Consider the following 20,457-nt stretch of genomic DNA (forward strand, 5'->3'; position numbering starts at 1 on the left):
TAATACACCTTTCACATTACACCCCAAAAGTTGAGGCTCAAGGGAACCAGGAGGATTTAGCATTTCTTCATCCATGAAAAGCTTTTATATACTACTGCACTGATACCTAATACAGGAAATATATACATGTGGAATACTTAGGCATCATGAAAAATTACATACCCAATTAACTCAGATCAATTTAGTTATGTTGTAGGCATATGTTCCTGTTATGTAGTATATAATTGATGCATCATTGTGATCCATAAGAGAGTATACCTTGTTCTTTTTTTCTTAAAAAAGAAAATAAAGAACTGAGGGGGGCAGGGGAGGGAGGGAGGGAGGGAGAGAGAGAAGAAAAGACAAAAATTTGGAAACAGTGAAAAGTTTCACAAGAAAACTAAGTAATTACATAATTTTGTAATGATGGTCTTTCTTGGAAAGAAAAATCACACTGCTGTTTTTATAATACACTACTGGCCAATAAAATTGCTACACCAAGAAGAAATGCAGATGATAAACGGGTATTTTTATAATACACTACTGGCTAATACAATTGCTACACCAAGAAGAAATGCAGATGATAAACGGGTATTCATTGCACAAATATATAATACTAGAACTGACATGTGATTACCTTTTCAAGCAGTTTGGGTGCATAGATCCTGAGAAATCAGTACCCAGAACAACCATCTCTGGCCGTAATAACAGCCTTGATACGCCTGAGCATTGAGTCAAACAGAGCTTGGATGGCGTGTACAGGTACAACTGCCCATGCAGCTTCAACACAGTACCACAGTTCTTCAAGAGTAGTGACTGGCGTATTGTGATGAGCCAGTTGCTCAGCCACCATTGACCAGATGTTTTCAATTGGTGAGAGATCTGGAGAATGTGCTGGCCAGGGCAGCAGTTGAACATTTTCTGTATTCAGAAAGGCCCGTACAGGACCTGCAACATGCGGTCGTACATTATCCTGCTGAAATATAGGGTTTCCCAGGCATCGAATGAAGGGTAGAGCCACAGGTCGTAACACATCTGAAATGTAACAACCACTTTTCAAAGTGCCATCAATGCGAACAAGGGGTGACCGAGACGTGTAACCAATGGCACCCCATACCATCATGCCAGATGATATGTCAGTATGGCGATGACGAATACACACTTCCAATGTGAGTTCACCGCGATGTCACCAAACACCGATGTGACCATCATGATGCTGTAAACAGATCCTGGATTCATCCAAAAAAATGACGTTTTGCCATTCCTGCACCCAGGTTCGTCGTTGCGTACCCCAACGCAGGCGCTCCTGTCAGTGATGCAGCATCAAGGGTAATCGCAGCCATGGTCTCCAAGCTGATAGTCCATGCTGCTGCAAACATCATCGAACTGTTCATGCAGATAGTTGTTGTCTTGCAAACATCCCTATCTGTTGACTCAGTGATCAAGACGTGGCTGCACGATTCGTTACAGCCATGTGGATAAGATGCCTGACATCTCGACTGCCAGAGATACGAGGCTTTTGGGATTCAGCACAGTGTTCTGTATTACCCTTCTGAATCCACCGATTCCATATTCTGCTAACAGTCATTGGATCTCGACCAATGCGAGCAGCAATGTTGTGATACGATAAACCACAATCGCGATAGGTTATAATCCAACCTTTATCAAAGTCGGAAACATGATGGTATGCATTTCTCCTCCTTACATGAGGCATCACAACAATGTTTCACCAGGCAATGCCGGTCAACTGCTGTTTGTGTATGAGAAATCGGTTCGTAATTTTCCTCATGTCAGCACGTTGTAGGTATCGCCACTGGCCAACCTTGTGTGAGTGCCCTGAAAAGCTAATCATTTGCGTATCACAGCATCTTCTTCCTGTCTGTTAAATTTCGCGTCTGTAGCACGCCATCTTTGTGGTTTAGTAATTTTAATGGCCAGTAGTATATCAACTGCTTTATTAATTCAAATTTACAAAAATGAATTTACCACATAAGAAATCAGAAATCTAGCAGAAATAAATTTGCAAAAAATTATTCTATGTTAGCACTGCAATTTAAATGAATTCTGATGATGTCATCGACTTATTTCAGATCATGTCTGCTTCGCCTGCGCATCATATGGTTCCGTACCACATGGAAATTTCTTTTGCTACATGTATCTGTGGCTGGACACAAATCACTCTACTTTCTAAATTAGATAACTTGGGAAATGGACTACTGTTATGAAGGAAGGATGGAAGATTAGGGTTTAACATCCCATCAACATCGAGGTTAATACAGATAAAGCAAAAGCTCAAGCTGTGTCAATAATGTCAAGAATGAGATAGGAAATCGCCCATGCCCTTTCAAAGGAACCATCCTGGCATTTGCCTGGAGCAATTTAGGGAGCTAATGGAAAATGTCCTCCCCCCCCCATGAACCATGGACCTTGCCGTTGGTGGGGAGCTTGCGTGCCTCAGCGATACAGATAGCCAGTCCGTAGGTACAACCACAACGGAGGGGTATCTATTGAGAGGCCAGACAAACATGTGGTTCCTGAAGAGGGGCAGCAGCCTTTTCAGTATTTGCAAGGGCAACAGTCTGGACGATTGACTGGTCTGGCTTTGTAACAATAACCAAAACGGCTTTGCTGTGCTGGTACTGTGAACGGCTGAAAGCAAGGGTAAACTATGGCCATAATTTTTCTCAAGGGCATGCAGCTTTACTGTATGATTAAACGATAATGGCGTCCTCTTGGGTAAAATATTCCGGAGGTAAAATAGTCCCCCATTCGGATCTCCGGGCGGGGACTACTCAAGAGGATGTTGTTATCAGGAGAAAGAAAACTGGCGTTCTACAGATCGGAGCGTGGAATCTCAGATCCATTAATCAGGCAGGTGGGTTAGAAAGTTTAAAAAGGGAAATGGATAGGTTAAAATTAGATATAGTGGGAATTAGTGAAGTTCAGTGGCAGGAGGAACAAGACTTCTGGTCAGGTGACTACAGGGTTATAAACACAAAATCAAATAGGGGTAATGCAGGAGTAGGTTTAATAATGAATAGGAAAATAGGAATGCGGGTGAGCTACTACAAACAGCATATTGAATGCATTATTATGGCCAAGATAGATACGAAGCCCACACCTACTACAGTAGTACAAGTTTATATGCCAACTAGCTCTGCAGATGATGAAGAAATTAAAGAAATGTATGATGAAATAAAAGAAATTATTCAGATAGTGAAGGGAGACAAAAATGTAATAGTTATGGGTGACTGGAATTCAAGTGTAGGAAAAGGGAGAGAATGAAACGTAGTAGGTGAATATGGATTGCGGCTAAGAAAAGAAAGAGGAATCCGCCTCGTAGAATTTTGCACAGAGCACAACTTAATCATAGCTAACACTTGGTTTAAGAACCATGAAAGAAGGTTGTATACATGGAAGAACCCTGGAGATACTAAAAGGTATCAGATAGTTTATATAATGGTAAGACAGAGATTTAAGAAGCAGGTTTTAAATTGTAAGACATTTCCAGGGGCAGATGTGGACTCCGACCACAATCTATTGGTTATGACCTGTAGATTAAAACTGAAGAAACTGCAAAAAGGTGGGAATTTAAGGAGATGGGACCTGGATAAACTGAAAGAACCAGAGGTTGTACGGAGTTTCAGGGAGAGCATAAGGGAACAATTGACAGGACTGGGGGAAAGAAATGCAGTAGAAGAAGAATGGGTAGCTTTGAGGGATGAAGTAGTGAAGGCAGCAGAGGATCAAGTAGGTAAAAAGACGAGGGCTAGTAGAAATCCTTGGGTAACAGAAGAAATATTGTATTTAACTGATGAAAGGAGAAAATATAAAAATGCAGTAAATGAAGCAGGCAAAAAGAAATACAAACGTCTCAAAATTGAGATCGACAGGAAGTGCAAAATGGCTAATCAGGGATGGCTAGAGCACAAATGTAAGGATGTAGAGGCTTATCTCACTAGGGGTAAGATAGATACTGCCTACAGGAAAATTAGAGAGACCTTTGGAGAAAAGAGAACCACTTGTATGAATATCAAGAGCTCAGATGGAAACCCAGTTCTAAGCCAAGAAGGAAAAGCAGAAAGGTGGAAGGAGTATATAGAGGGTCTATACAAGGGCGATGTACTTGAGGACAATATCATGGAAATGGAAGAGGATGTAGATGAAGATGAAATGGGAGATACGATACTGCGTGAAGAGTTTGACAGAGCACTGAAAGATCTGAATCGAAACAAGGCCCCCGGAGTAGACAACATTCCATTGGAACTACTGACGGCCTTGGGAGAGCCAGTCCTGACAAAACTCTACCATCTGGTGAGCAAGATGTATGAGACAGGTGAAATACCCTCAGACTTCAAGAAGAATACAATAATTCCAATCCCAAAGAAAGAAGGTGTTGACAGATGCGAAAATCACCGAACAATCAGTTTAATAAGCCACAGCTGCAGAATACTAACATGAATTCTTTACAAATGAATGGAAAAACTAGTAGAAGCCGACCTCGGGGAAGATCAGTTTGGATTCTGTAGAAATAGTGGAACACGTGAGGCAATACTGATCTTACGACTTACCTTAGATGAAAGATTACGGAAAGGCAAACATATGTTTCTAGCATTTGTAGACTTGCAGAAAGCTTTTGACAATGTTGACTGGAATACTCTCTTTCAAATTCTAAAGGTGGCAGGGGTAAAATACAGGGAGCGAAAGGCTATTTACAATTTTTACAGAAACCAGATGGCAGTTATAAGAGTCAAGGGACATGAAAGGGAAGCAGTGGTTGGGAAGGGAGTAAGACAGGATTGTAGCCACTCCCCGATGTTATTCAATCTGTATACTGAGGAAGCAGTTAAGGAAACAAAAGGAAAATTCGGAGTAGGTATTAAACTTCATGGAGAAGAAATAAAAACTTTGAGGTTTGCCGATGACACTGTAATTCTGTCAGAGACATCAAAGGACTTGGAAGAGCAGTTGAATGGAATGGACAGTGTCTTGAAAGGAGGATATAAGATGAACATCAACAAAAGCAAAATGAGGATAATGGAATGTAGTCGAATTAAGCCGGGTGATGCTGAGGGAATCAGATTAGGAAACAAGACACTTAAAGTAGTAAAGGAGTTTTACTATTTGGGGAGCAAAATAACTGATGATGGTCGAAGTAGAGAGGATATAAAATGTAGACTGGCAATGGAAAGGAAAGTGTTTCTGAAGAAGAGAAATTTGTTAACATCAAGTATTGATTGTCAGGAAGTCATTTCTGATAGTATTTGTATGGAGTGTAGCCATGTATGGAAGTGAAACATGGATGATAAATAGTTTGGACAAGAAGAGAATAGAAGCTTTCGAAATGTGGTGCTACAGAAGAATGCTGAAGATTAGACGGGTAGATCACATAACTAATGAGGAAGTATTGAATAGGATTGGGGAGAAGAGAAGTTTGTGGCACAACTTGACCAAAAGAAGGTATCGGTTGGAAGGACATGTTCTGAGGCATGAAGGGATCACCAATTTAGTGTTGGAGGGCAGCGTGGAAGGTAAAAATCATGAAGGGAGACCAAGAGATGAATACACTAAGCAGATTCAGAAGGATGTAGGTTGCAGTGGGTACTGGGAGATGAAGAAGCTTGCACAGGATAGAGTAGCATGGAGAGCTAGATGAAACCAATCTCAGGACTGAAGACCACAACAACAACAACAACAACAACAACATGGAAAATGTAAATCTGGTAGCCAGAGATAGACTTGAACAGTCACTCTCGTGAATGAGGGTTCAAGTGTGCTAACCACTGTGCTACACCAGTCAGCACTACTATTACGCATCCAACACTCAACCAGATAATCATCATCACTGCCATCCATTCAGGTTAAATAAAAGTAACCTCACTAGGAGGTTGCACATTATATGGCCCACATGCTAGTCATTCAGAAAACAGAAACTTTTAGTGTGTCTGACATTTTCTCTCCGTAATTACCAACAGATATCACAAAAACTGAATAAAATATTACTGCCACATTATAATTTAATTATGTCTAACTTGGAATAGATAATTCATCACAAATTTGACAGAGAGTTTTTAACATCTTATATCTACCATCAGTGGACATAATTTTTAATGAGTGAAAGACTGGCCAAAGATATGTTGCTACACTTTGCAATGTCTGAACTTCAACTTTCTACTCTATGATATGGAGACCGGACTCCTTTTAGAATTCACAATGTTTACAGTTAAAATTTGATTTTCTGTACCATCAATATTTATTAAACAACAAAATTGGGTATATAGTAATTTACATGTACCTCCGTATTGTCAGCTCTGGATTGCAATGAGTTTTTAGTTTATGCACTTTTAACCAATTTTGGGACAGTTCTCACCTTCAAGCACTTCTGTTGCAACTTTGAAAGGCTCAAAATTGTTATGAGTTCTTTTGTTGTTGCTGTTGCTGTTGTAGTTGTTATTGTTGCTGTAAACAATAAGTTTTTCAGAGATGTCCTTCTCTGCAAGCATTTCCATGATTTTGTCAGATTGCCTAACTACAGACTGTAACATTCTAAACAAATTGCTCAACCTTGGCCGGTCAGTGTGGCCAAGTGGTTCTAGGCACTTCAGTTTGGAAACACACGACTGCTACGGTCGCAGGTTCGAATCCTGCCTTGGGTATGAATGTGTGATGTCCTTAGGTTAGTTAGGTTTAAGTAGTTTTAAGTTCTAGGGCACTGATGACCTCATATATTAAGTACCATAGTGCTCAGAGCCATTTGAACCATTTTTTGTTCCACCTTGGCTTTGTTTTCTGCTTTGAGCTTGTCTATATCAGTTTTCTTTAGGAAATGGATAGCATCACTGGTAGCATAAATTGCTGAATAAACCATCGCAATCTCATTTTTCAAACAATTGCGATTGAAACTGAGCTTCAGGATTGTGATCAAAACATGTGAAATGCATGCATAATGCTGATAGGATTGCAATGCCTTGGATGTATTAGTACCTATGTTAATGACGAATGAAATCTTATTAAGCTGCTGTGGATTTACTCCCACATTAAATAACAATGCATTCATAATGCTAAAAGGACTAGAATGTCTCGGATGTATTAGCACCTAGGTTAATGACAAATGAAATCTTATTAAACTTCTGTGGACCTATTCCTAAATTAAATAGTGTTTCTGTAATATGGTTCTTAATAAATTCCCCAGATTTTTTCTTCTCAGAAAAATGAGTTCTCACCAACCCCATATTTAGAAGTGCCTAACTTTGATAAAAAAAAACTTTGCAGTAATAGATATGTAACAATTTTTTTCGAAATGGATTGGTCCACACAACCACTGTACATGCACAGGTATTCATACCTATGGCCTGTACAATGCTGGGAATCACACTCTCCCATATTTAATGGATTGTCATTCAATGTTTAATCTTATTGTTGTAGGATCAGGCAAAAGATTGGAGCTGTACAAAGTTGAGATTCTGAAAAGACGTTTACAAGCTCTTGCCAAGAAGTGTGAAATCCTCCCCCAGTTTTTAAGTAAATACATGAAGCTCTCTGGCTCACATTTCTTTGCACATTTTAGTTATTGTACTGCAGCTTCCACCGGTAATGCTTCAGAACTTAAACTCTGTCATGTTCTGCAGGCATGGCAGAGCACCTACCGAACTAAACTTAGACAGGATGATTTCCATTTTTATCATCACTAATGAAAATCTCTCCCAAACACTGCTACAGCCACACTCTTCTGCACTTACAATATATTCTTTTGAATCCAGTTTCACTTTCACCCTAGCTTTAGGCTCATGTTCAACCATCATGATCCTGCAGCAGAGGACTGAGGAGTGGTTGGGTAATTGGAGTAGACAGGCCATTCTAGCACTATATACTCAATTGAGCATGAAAGAAGTCAAGTGCAGCTGCTTCACCCATCCAAAGTGGCAGCACTGAAGTCTGCAAAAAATTTTCAGAACGACATCCACCAAGCAATTTGAGAGAGTATAAATGCCAGATGCAAACCTCTATTTGTGACACTCATCACATCATTAGCTAAAACAGGGGGCAGGTACCCTCTCACATTAGGCACTGGCCTCTGGTACAAATATTAAATGCAATCTAATAAAACAAGGGCTATGGTCAGTAGTTGGAGAGTATCATAAAATCGTGGAAATGCTTGCAGAGAAGAGCATCTCTGAAAAAGCTATAAGGTGTTCTTTGGCTAGTGCAGTATATTGTTTCTCATGCCTTGCTACCCCACCCCAGACAGTTGTAAGGCTCTTGGGCTCAACATCAAGATGTCAGCCAGCAGAAGTATGGTAAATACAGGCACACTGTGTTCCTCGCAGGCCTCCTTAGCTGCTTCAACTGCTATCTCATTTAGCAACTTCCTACATGCTCTGGCACACAGCAGAAAGACACCTGCTTCCCCTGCTGTTGGAGAAGGAACAGTTTATCCTGTATTAAGTGGATCATTGTCTCTGTTGGGTACATCTGTTGCAAAGCTTGTAAGGCACTAAGGCAGCTGAATCAGATAAGAAACTTCTTGCTTTGTTGATGACTCATTTTCTACTGTGCCTCCAGGGCTGCATACACATGAGCACTGAAAACTGTAAACATACTTGGGAGTCAATACTTGAAGACACTGCCAGTGAATGGTACTGAACAGCCAGGGATATCACACTGTTTTGAATCATTTGTATATATTTCAGAGATATTGCAGTGCTGACATAAAATGTTATGAAAACAGACTTAAGAATGACACTTGTAGTTCTTTCTTTCTTGACATGGCCATTTCTGACCTACCACATACATGTCTAAAAGGAAAACCTTTGCACTGGTACAAAAGGCCTCACTGGTCGCCATCAGATGTTAAAGATTCATGCAAATGACAGGCCAACAATGGAGTGGTATGAATGTGAAAGAAAAGATTTTGTATGTCTGTTGCACAATGAGTAGTTGCCGCCTAACGTGAAGTGATGGCTCGCCAGCCTTGGCAAAGAGGCTGGGAATGGGAGTTTGTCTTCAATGCCCCCATGGTCAGCCTAATTACCTCATGGTGAATGGCGTTCAGTATTTTTAAATACAAAGCCTCCATAAAAAATGTTATCCAATCACAGAACAAACTTGAATATACACCTATTACAAATCTATGAACAACAGCTACACATGAAGCACCAGCCCAGCAATGAGCCATAAAATTTCAGTGTCAGGAGAATGAGATTTAGACTGCAATAGCAGTAATTCCAACCCCCCTGCCTGTGATTGATGCTAAAATGTTAATATTTATATGGACACTTTGTTTTCATCTGTAGACATTTTCATGTCATGTTTGTACCTCAAGAAGAAATAGAATTGAGTATCAACAATGTGTCATGCGAATTTTTAAGTTGCCCCAGCAAACTACATGTTCAAACAAATTTCAGGTTACAGCCAGTCATTGTTTAATTCATTCCAAGGTATTTCAACTGGCCACATAATGGTCATCTTCGAGTGAGTCACTGAAGACTGATGAAGGCTTGCTCCATTCTGCCATGTATTGCATACTGCAGGTATTCAACACATGTGACATAATTCAACTTGACAGATGGAGCACACTTCCTGGCAGCAGTTCCATCACTGGTGGAGGCATGGAACTCAGCTGTCCTTTGCATTACTGCCCACCATGGCCATTGGCACCCTCTGCCATCTTCAATTAAAAAAAAAAAAAAAAAAAAAAAAAAAAAAACACAGAGCCGATAGGGTCCCAGGCACTTTGAAACTAGTAGCTACTATCATGGTCCATCAGACTTTCACCTGGTATATTTCAATGGAGACTTTAATAAGGGAGTCCCAAAAAGATGCTGCTGCAGTCAGAATCATGGTTCTATCACACACCATTGAACGTCCAGTGGAAACACAGTGTTTGGCAATAGTGAACTTGCTTGGTTGCAGAAGGCAACCGCAACATTAATGTTTTTGCATGACTGATTGGTAGCTTTATTAAACTGTAAAACAATTTATATTGTATGGATTTTGTCATGTAAAACATTGAAATTTTTACGGCTTACAATTGATTCCTTATACAATAATTTGCAATGAATTTTGTTAATCTAATTACATTTTTTTAGTGGCTTAGCTAATTATTATTCTATATACACATTATAAACAGTACTTCTCATAACAGGTAAACCGTTTTAATTTTGGTACTCCATTACTGCATAACAACTTTTATTTTGTAAATAATCTTTCAGTTTTGTTTTGAAAAAGTAGATAGTACCTACATCTCTTATATGCCATGATAATTTGTTATGTAATATGATGACATTCTACAATAAAATCCACTGAATTTTAACTTTATTTTTTCTGTTCAGATGCAAATTATAGCAGTTTCTGGTTTTATAATCAGATACTAAGCAATTTTCAACATAGTGGTCATATTCTTTTTTTTTTCATGCATATATTCACATAGTACAGTTAATATTCCCCGCATTTTAAAAAGAATGAGGCAGTGAGCTGTATTTCTGCTCTTGGTCATTAAACACATTGATATTTTTCATAGCCTCAATAAACTTGAATACTCTTTTTATTCACTCTCCAAAAAAATATGTCATAGTTAATAACAGTATGAATATAAGCAAAATATACTGATCTGATACATGAAATATCACATACGACATACGAATTCGGAGGGCATACAATGCTGAAGAAATTCTATTCCCAAGTATTTTTACATGTTTTTCCCACCGTAACTGACAATCAATACGCGTTCTCAGAAATTTTGTGCTTTCCACACATTGTATAATTTCATTATTTATTTTCAGGTTGTTGTAATCTGGCTTTCTGTTTACCTAGAAGTTCATAGTGCTTGTTTTCTTTTTATTAGGAGTAACTTTATTGCCCATTCATATAAGATTTTAAGTGTTTCTTCAGCTTGCCCATTCATAAAGCTACTAAGTCTTTCTTCGGCTTTCTCTCTTAGTGCATCTAGTGACCTGTCAGCGATCAGTACATTAGAGTCATCTGCAAACAATATTGTTTGTCCATGCTTGATACAGTGCACCATTCTTTCACAGTGAGTGTGGTCTGTCATATGTAAGCCATACCCCTCTGACAAGGTATTTTGTAAATTCTGGCCTTCTGCAACAATAAGACATCCTCCACCAATCCTAAAAGATCTGCAATCTTTGAGGGTGGATGGAGAATAAATTTCACTTGAAATTTACAGAAGATTCTTGTTATTTTAAATGAAATGTTGGCCACAAAAGGAAGAAAAGGTAGACATTTTGCCCACTTGTTCTCTTCTTTATCCACTTCCTGATTCTTAGTTTTAACTGACAGTGCCTGTTAATCTCCTGGCTGTAAAATCCATTTTTTCTGAATGCTGTCGTTAGGTGAGTGAGGTCTTTAGGCTAAGTATCTAGATCTAAAGCAGTGCGAGCTCTGTGTAAGTAGGATCATAGTTTCCGACAGGTGATGACAACTAGACGCTTGCAAATACAAATCAGTAAGAGTGAACTTATGATAAACTGAATACCCTGGATGGCCATAATTTCTTCATCTAACCAAGACATCCAAAAAATCTCTCTCTATTTCCATAGTGAATTCAATGTTGTTGTGAATGGAGTTGACATGGCTAAGAAACTCCAATTTGTCTTCTCCATGGGGCCATACTATCTTTGTCAGTCTTCAGTACTACTACATCAGTGCCCTCTAATAGATTTCATAGTGCAACCCTTTCCCCAGAGTTTAAGTTACTACATTGAGGAGGAGCTTTCAAAAGAGCATGACAAGTTACCCTTCTTAGTTCTCACACAGCATCTGAAGGAAGGTGTCGTACGGCTTCTTCAACACCATTCACAAAACTAATTAAAGGTGATGCTCTATGTGTAGGTGCAAAATTGAGTCCCTTACTTTATACAGACAGGTAATGCAACCATTTTGTTACCTCATAGTGCATATGATGATAGGATGTATGGTCTGCTAAATGACTCTATCTGTAGGAGGATTGATTACGAGCATACAGGATGTGTGCAACAGAAACCTTCTGCACTACTGAATTCCTCATCCTTACCTCAAGAGATCATCAAGAGATTAATACCGCCTTCCAAAATTTCATAAGGAAGGTATTCTATTACATCCAACTGTGAGCACTAGTGGAGCACATACATATTATTTAGCCAAACATCTTGCTTCTTTGCCGAAACTGTTGACACAAAATTGTCCACATCACATCCTTAACCCAGTTGACTTTATCAACAGGCTGGGGGCTCTCTGTCTTAACAGTTCTGGCAGTTTAGCTTTTACGTAGTAGCACTTTTTTACCAAAGTCCCTCTAGGATATTCTTTGGGGCTAATTGGCAAAGAGCATCAAGCAGGGATCACTGCTTTGTTTCGACATGCTCTATCCTCTACCTATTTATGTTCAATCAAGAATATTTCAAACAGACTGACAGGGTCGACATGGGTAGTCCTCTGTCTCTCTCTTGGTGGCCAACCTTTTTACAGAGGATTTCAAGGAGAGAGCACCTGAATCATCTGCCCTTAAAATAACTGTATTTTGGAGGTATGTATATGATATTTTTACAGTCTGGCCTCATGGGCAAAACAAATTGAGGGTGTTTCTTCACATCTCAGCTCCGTTCATAACAACATTTGGTTCAGTATGGAATTAGAGAAAGACGGTTGTCTGTTTTTCTCAGATGTCTTCGTTAGAAGAAAGAAGTGACAGCTCTCGGGGCATTCAGTTAACCATAAGTTCACCCATATTAATTTGTATCTGCAAGCACCAAGTTGTCATCATCCAATGTAAACTATGAATGTGCTTCAAACACTCATACACAGAGTTCACACTGTCTCAGATCCATATAGTTTGCCTGAAGAGCTCACCTACCTAAAGACAGTGTTCAGAAAAAAATGGGTATTCCATGAAGTAGATTAACAGGGCACTTTCAGTTAAAACCAAGAATCAGGAAGTGGATAAAGAAGAGAAAAAGTTGCAAAATCTTTACCTATTCTTCCTTTTGTGGACAACATGTTGTTTAAAAGAGCAAGAATCCAATACTCTCTATGTTACAGGTGAAAGTGATTTTCCATCCACCATTGTAGATTGCAGATCTTTTGAGATCAGTAAAGAACGACTTGTTATTGTAGACGGGCAGAATTCACGAAATACCTTGTCACTTTGGTATGGCATACACAGAACAGAGCACACCCACTGTGAAAGAATGCTGCACTGAACATCAATGGTGCACTCATCTTTTGCAACCAAGCAAGCCAGCTATTGCCAAACACTGTATTTCCACTGACATTCAATGGAGTATGACAGAACTCTGAGTCTGACCACAGCAACATCTATTTGGGACTCAATTATTAAGTAATCTGTAGAATTATGCCTGGAGGAAAACCTGATTAACTGTGCTGTGATAGTGGCTACCAGTTGGAAAGTGCATGGAACTCCATCATCTTCATGATTTATTCCAATTGAGGACAACAGAGTGTGCCAATGGCTGTGGTAAGCAGAAATGCAAAGGACAGCTGATTCCATGTTTCCACAAGTGAGGGCACTGAAGCTGGAAAGTGTGGTCTGTCTGTCAACTTAAATTTTGATGCATGCGCACAATACTCACAGTGTGTTATATACGTTGGAACAGAGCAAATCTTTGTCTTCAGTGGCTCACATGAAGATCACTGGCAGGTAGCCAGTTAAAATATCATGCAATGAATTAAATGACAACCAGCTGCAAGCCAAAATTTATTTAAACAACATCATTTCATTTGTACATAAATAAAAAATCAGAAGTATTTGTTAATTACATGCCTTTTTCTAATGTATTGATGAAATCGATAGAATATGTACAATGGTAAAGAAAATTTTTGGATGTCTGTACCTGTATGTGGATTTGTGAAGGTGAGAATAAGACAAAGTCCCAGCAGCTCAAAGTCTAGCTAAAATATGTTGATATGTGTGTCTCTATACCATACATCAATCAGCTAGTGATAGATGCTTGCTTAACGACCTTTTGGTTTAGTCAAGAATACATACCTGTACGCAGTTCTTATATCAGTTTCTAATTGCTGATAGAAAAACTTCTTGCCAAGTTCAATGACAGCACGACTTTTGTTACATATTGAATCCACTATCTTCCTCACTTCTTCTTCTGCAAGAATAAGAAACATCAACAGAGTCAATTAAAAAGGTTTCCACAGCAAGAACATTCAAAATTTCTGTTACTATTGGATATTGACTCCAGTCTTTTCAAGAGCATATAAAACTTACTTACAATGAGATCTTACAGACTGGCCATCTTCGATTTTCTTCACATTTACACGATTTGGAGCTCAGTGACCAGACATCAATTGCCTACAGCAGTAGGGTGCATGTCTATTTAAAAATTAGAAAATTTCCAAGTGCTATCCACAATTGCAAGACTACGCTATGCAAGCAACTACCAATGATAGAAACTTGAAATTTTCTGTACTTGACAGTATCCAGAAATCTTATAATCTTCAAAAGGGATGCTTTTTTATTTTTATTTTTTTTAGAATTGTCCTGCATTTCCCAGCAATGACCTTCATATCCAATAAGTATAAAGAAAATTATAGAGGGCCTGTCCCAATAACTCCTCTTGTTAGTACTAAATTAAATTCACACACAAAATATTGCTAAGGACGCAGGTAATCAAAGTATTTATTGCATTATAATTACAAGAGGAACTAAAGGTGAAAACAATAAGATAGTACAAGATAGCACAGAAAACTAAATTGTTCCCAACACCCTCACAAGTTCCAAAGATGTTAATCTGTGAACTCTGGAAGTCCTGCAGCTTGACAACACTGCAGATGCTTAATCTTTGGAACAGTCTTTATCAGAAAGTCGGCTTGCAGCTTCTTGGCACTGATTGACCTTATGCAGTTTCCCCACAGTTCTTAGCTCACAAATATAGTGAAGCCTCACATCAATGTATATTGTCCGAGTGTGATGTACACACTTGTGTATTATCACAGAACACACTTGTTGTAATCCTTGAAGGTACACTGCTCCTTGTGCTGTAGTTGATTGAACCATGTATTCAGCTTCTTCAGGTTACAGCTACTGTTTGTTGAATTTTGGATTTTATGAAGCTGCTAACCCCATTAACTTAAAAATATACTCCAGTATTGATCACAATTGCCTGATGTCTCATGCACAATCAGCATCACGTAAGCCTTCAGTCTTGGCTGTTCCACTTTTTTGGAAAATTTGTCCTATACTGACTCTATCTATAATGTATCTCATATTTTGCTTCACTGTTTTCCGGTGGATTTTTTGATAATATCTACTTACAACCTCTACAACATAAGTAATGTCTAGTCTTGTTCTTGATTCAAATAAAAGTGTATATCAACAGCTTGCTGACAAGAAATACAATGTAACACAAGATCTCCATATCTGTTAATTTTTATTCACAGTCTTATTGCTACAAACCATGTTCAAGTTGATGTGCAACTAGACTGTAATTTTTCACATCTTACTTTTTGATCATTTTCGCTGCATATTTGCTTCCGTCAGTGCTAACTGCACCTTGTTTTCAGTCTTAGTTTACTCAGTTGCCGAGACTTTAACGGGTTCAGGAAGATCTCTCATCTCAAAGTGATTCATTAACTCTTTTTCCCATTTATTATTTTTATTTGATAAGACAACAAAATTTGCTTTTCATTTCTGTAATAAATGCATGGTATATTCTGACTTTTCCAGTTCATTTTAAAGTTCTACACTCTGGCCCTAAACGGACCACTTGGCCCTGAAAAACCCCAGTGTCTTCCTCTGCCAATAGTGTCATCAGATGTGGTATGGAGGGGCATGTGGTCGGCACAATTGAGAATTGTGTTTTATTCATCTCATTATGTACATTTGCAATCCATTTGGTTTGCATACATGAGACATGTCAAAAATTTATAATACAGTTACAATGATTTTTACATTAATAAATAATAACACTGCAATAAATACTGACACTATAATGATATTTCTTGGAATATGTAAGACATCGTATCCAGCTCCAATTTCCAAACACTTCAGTGTCAGAACCTCATATAGCTTTCTTTTAAGTGAATCTAAATTCATCTGCATCACCTTTTTCCCTTTTAATTTATTACAAATTTTCATTGTCCTGGGCATACAGTCGGAGGTGCTGGGTGGGGAAGATACAATTTTCTTTGTTTCTAGTGTCATGTGAATGGACAGAATGGCTTCCCTTAAATAATTCATGTCTGGTGTACAAAAATATAATAATCCATATATGTATAAGGATGCCAAAGTTCATATTTTAAGTTTTCTAAATTATGGTCAACATGGTTCTTTGTGATTTGTAATGTACATATGTCGAATGATTTTTTTTTTCTGTATTTTTAGTGTGCGCACTATGTTTGTCGAGTTACCCCAAAAGACAATACCATACCTAATAATGGATTCGAAGTAGCTTGTATATAATATTTTTTGTGTGACAATGTCAGCTGTCAGCTGCAGTTGATAATATCTGCATTGCAAATGAAAAGCTGCTCAGTTTGTTTGCTAGGTATTCAATGTGTGCCTGCCAGCTCGAATTTTTACCTACATTTAAACCTACGAATTTGACTGAGTCAACTTCTTCTATATCTTGGTTGTTGTGTACAATCTTAATCTGCTCACATTTTGACTGTTTGGTTTTGAACTGCATCATGTGGGTCTTTGATATGCTTAGATTTAACCAATTTAGCGGAAACCAGGTTTCTAAGGTACTGAGGGTTCTGATCACAGATTTGGGATTTTTTTCTGAATTCTGATCTTCAACTAAGATAGAAGTACCATCTGTGAACAGAACTCATGGGAAGCTGATATTTAATGGTAAGTCATTAACATGGAAGAGAAATAGGACTGGACCTTTTATGGAGCCTTGTGGAACTCAGAGGGAAACATTCCACGTGGGAAAAATATATCTAAAAACAAAGTTGATGCGACTTACCAAACAAAAGCGCTGGCAGGTCGATAGATACACAAACATACACACAAAATTCAAGCTTTCGCAACCAACCGTTGCTTCTTCAGGAAAGAGGGAAGGAGAGGGAAAGACGAAAGGATGTGGGTTTTAAGGGAGAGGGTAAGGAGTCATTCCAATCCCGGGAGTGGAAAGACTTACCTTAAGGGGAAAAAAGGACAGGTATACACTCACACACACACACACACACACACATATCCATCCGCACATACACAGACACAAGCAGATATTCTGTCATCTCGGATGCTAGTGATACGAGGCCGTTGGGATCCAGCATGGTGTTCCCTATTACCCTCCTGAACCCACCAATTCCATATTCTGCTAACATTCATTGAATCTTGACCAACGCAAGCAGCAATGTCGCGATACGATAAACCGCAATCGCGATATGCTACAATCTGGCCTTTATCAAAGTCGGGAATGTGATGGTACGCATTTCTCCTCCTTACACGAGGCATCACAACAACGTTTCACCAGGCAATGCCGGTCAACTGCTGTTTGTGTATAAGAAATCGGTTGGAATCTTTCCTCATGTCAGCACGTTGTAGGTGTTGCCACCGGCGCCAACCTTGTATGAATTCTCTGAAAAGCTAATCATTTGCGTATCACAGTATCTTATTCCTGTCAGTTAAATTTTGCATCTGTAGCACATCATCTTTGTGGTGTAGCAATTTTAATGGCCAGTAGTACAAATGGAGCAATGGGTCACCTCCCTTTGGACATGTGTTTGTGCCAAAATTTCTTCCAGATTGCTGCTATTTCAACTGCAACTTTTAATATAATTTGAGTAGTTGAAAGAGGGAGATGAGCTCCCATGGGTCTTCATTTGCTACAGAGAACCCGCAAAGTGTGTTTATGTTGTCTGGCAAGACTTTATCAATCAAGGTGTTCAAAGTATGCAATTAAACGAATGAAAGAAGGAATAACAAATATTAATTTTTAGGACATTTCTTCTCTTTTATCTATTCTATTGATTTCTCTCCATTCATGAACTAATCATCTTTGGTAAGTTTTTTTTCCCCTCTAATTCATTTATTCACACATTGAATTCCATTAACCCCATCATGAAGTGGAGCTTTTAGTGATGTAGAATGATTCAAGTTATATGTTTGCAGGAAGAAGCAAACGCTGCTGGCTACTTCTGTAAAGAATACTAACAATGAAGTATGACATACCTCAGGTTTTCTTGGTGTGATTGGTTAATGGTATGCTCCCAGGTGTTCAGTTGAGTGGTTTCCATTTTATGCTTGGTACTTTGATGACCATCCCAGCCACCTTCTTCAGTTGCCATGGACTGTGCTGTTATGTGTACTTGCTTCCTAACCAGACTGTGAACCATTGTAGGTCTCACGACATTATTTATAGATGATTTAAACTGAAACCTCTGTCCCTGTTTATTTCAATCACTCGTTAATTGTGCTGTCTCATAAACTTGGTTTTTGCACCGTGATACTATCGTATTTCATTTCATTGTTATATTTGAGGCAGTGCTCAGTGACAACTAATGTGGTTGGTTAAATTGGTCAGGTGTGTCACTGGTGTTCCTTGCATTTCTGCTCCTTGCTGTTCTGATAGCCTGTTCCATGTTTGGTATACCATGTTCATGTGGAATCAGGTGCACACTTAACTTTAAAGAGACCTTGATCACCTTCAGCATTAGGAGGGAGGCCTTTTATCTTTATTTGTGGGAGCAAAATATACTGGCTGTAAGAATTCATCCATAGATTGTTAAATAATTCTACAAAAAATGAACCCCCACAGCCTCTGCTATGCACATAACATAATAACAGTTGCATCATTACAGGATTATTGTAGTTTTCATGGCCACTTTTTGACTTATTACCTGTTGGCTTTTTTCTAAGATTCTTCAATTGACATTTGTTTACTAATTTTTCTAACATTTTTCCAGCACAAGTGACTGTCATTTTCAAAGATTTACCCTCCATTGCTGGTGGCAGATTGGAGTTGAGTCCTTGGCCGGAGGTTATATGTACTCTCCACATAAACATCCACAGGGGCACTTCCTTAGACATTATTGCCATAGTTCATCCATTGTTACTTGCAATGGTTCTTCATTATGGGTTAGATATCCAGGTTCTGTTTATATGGAGGCTTTCTTCAGTCTTGTTAAAATTGTTGTTATTTTTATGAATTTTAATACTGTCCTGAATAAATGGGTGCGATAGCTCTCCTCCATGGTGAGAACCCGTGTCTCAGAAAATTTTATTACATGTTGGGTCTCACATAGAGTGTGATTCTCCGTAGCTGATTTATCCTCTCTCCCAACCTGCAACATTGTTTATGTTCAATGATCCTGATATTTAGGATCATCCAGTCATTGTGACATAACTATTTCAAATGTACATGGTATGCGAGGCTATACTCCTGACATTGCATGAGAGTCCCATTTCTCTTCTGCCAGTCTGAGACACTGTTATATTCTTGGTTACTTTGTATATTGTCCTTACATAATGTTTGTGAAAAATACTTCCAATTATATCCATCACACTAGCACTGTGTAGCAGAAAGGCTGTAACCATTATTTCTTCTTCTGACATGTCACTTCAGTAGATTTTAGGTTTTGTGACATGAAACACAGTGTTGTGTGACAGATATACTTTTGAACTTTGGAGGATGGCTACCCAATGTAAAAACATTTTTAGTTATCAATGGAACAACATTTTTCAAAATTCTCATTTCAGAAACTAATGCCAAATTTATAATATTTTCATCATATCTCTACACATGCATGCATGCATGCACGCACTCATTAAACCATGTAGTGTTGAACACTTTCAAATGCCTCTCGATTGTGTTTTATGATATTTTGGTGGGGCTTCCGCTGTTTAATTCTATTAGCTTAGGCTGCCCCACTGGTGGCACTACAGAGTAGTAGCACAAGTAGAGAAATGTTCAGGTCATCCTTGAAATCGAAGCATTATAGTGGTTATGATAACATATCAACAAAGTTAATAAAAGAGTGTTCATGTGAGCTTAGTCATATCTTAAGTTATTTGTGTAATCAATCACTTATCACAGGAACATTCTCAGACTGGCTTAAATATGCTGAAGTTATACCTCTCCATAAGAAAGGGGACAAAAAAATGCCATCAAATTACTGACCAATCTCAATTTTGCCAGCTTTTTCAAAAATCTTTGAAAAGGTTATGTTGAAGTGTCTACTTAAGCACCTTAGTGAAAATAACATACTGTCAAAGTCACAGTTTGGGTTTCGTAAGGATTCTGATATTGAGAAGGCTATTTACACTTACAGTGAAAATGTCCTTAATTCATTAAACAACAAATTAGAGGCAACTGGCATATTCTATGACCTGTCAAAGACTTTTTACTGTGTGAACCACAGCGTTCTTTTAAGTAAATTAGAATATTATGGCATCACTGGTAGTGTTGCAAAGTGGTTTCAGTCATATCTTCTTAATAGAAAACAAAGGGTGTCATTATGTAACACTTCAGCAGTAGGCAATCAGACATCATCTGACTGAGA

At 38.5% G+C, this 20,457-nt stretch overlaps 1 protein-coding gene across 1 annotated transcript in view; it reads right to left on the minus strand.

Annotated features, from left to right (window-relative positions):
* Positions 1–20,457, minus strand: part of LOC126333133 (enoyl-CoA hydratase domain-containing protein 3, mitochondrial) — a 131,670-nt gene that overhangs the window by 10,436 nt on the left and 100,777 nt on the right. Inside the window, exon 6 of the mRNA XM_049996715.1 lies at positions 13,982–14,096. Within this exon, the coding sequence (XP_049852672.1) occupies positions 13,982–14,096 (115 nt within the window). The remainder of the gene's footprint in view (positions 1–13,981; positions 14,097–20,457) is intronic.

This window comes from Schistocerca gregaria, chromosome 2 (genome assembly GCF_023897955.1).
Source record: "Schistocerca gregaria isolate iqSchGreg1 chromosome 2, iqSchGreg1.2, whole genome shotgun sequence".
NCBI lineage: Eukaryota > Metazoa > Arthropoda > Insecta > Orthoptera > Acrididae > Schistocerca > Schistocerca gregaria.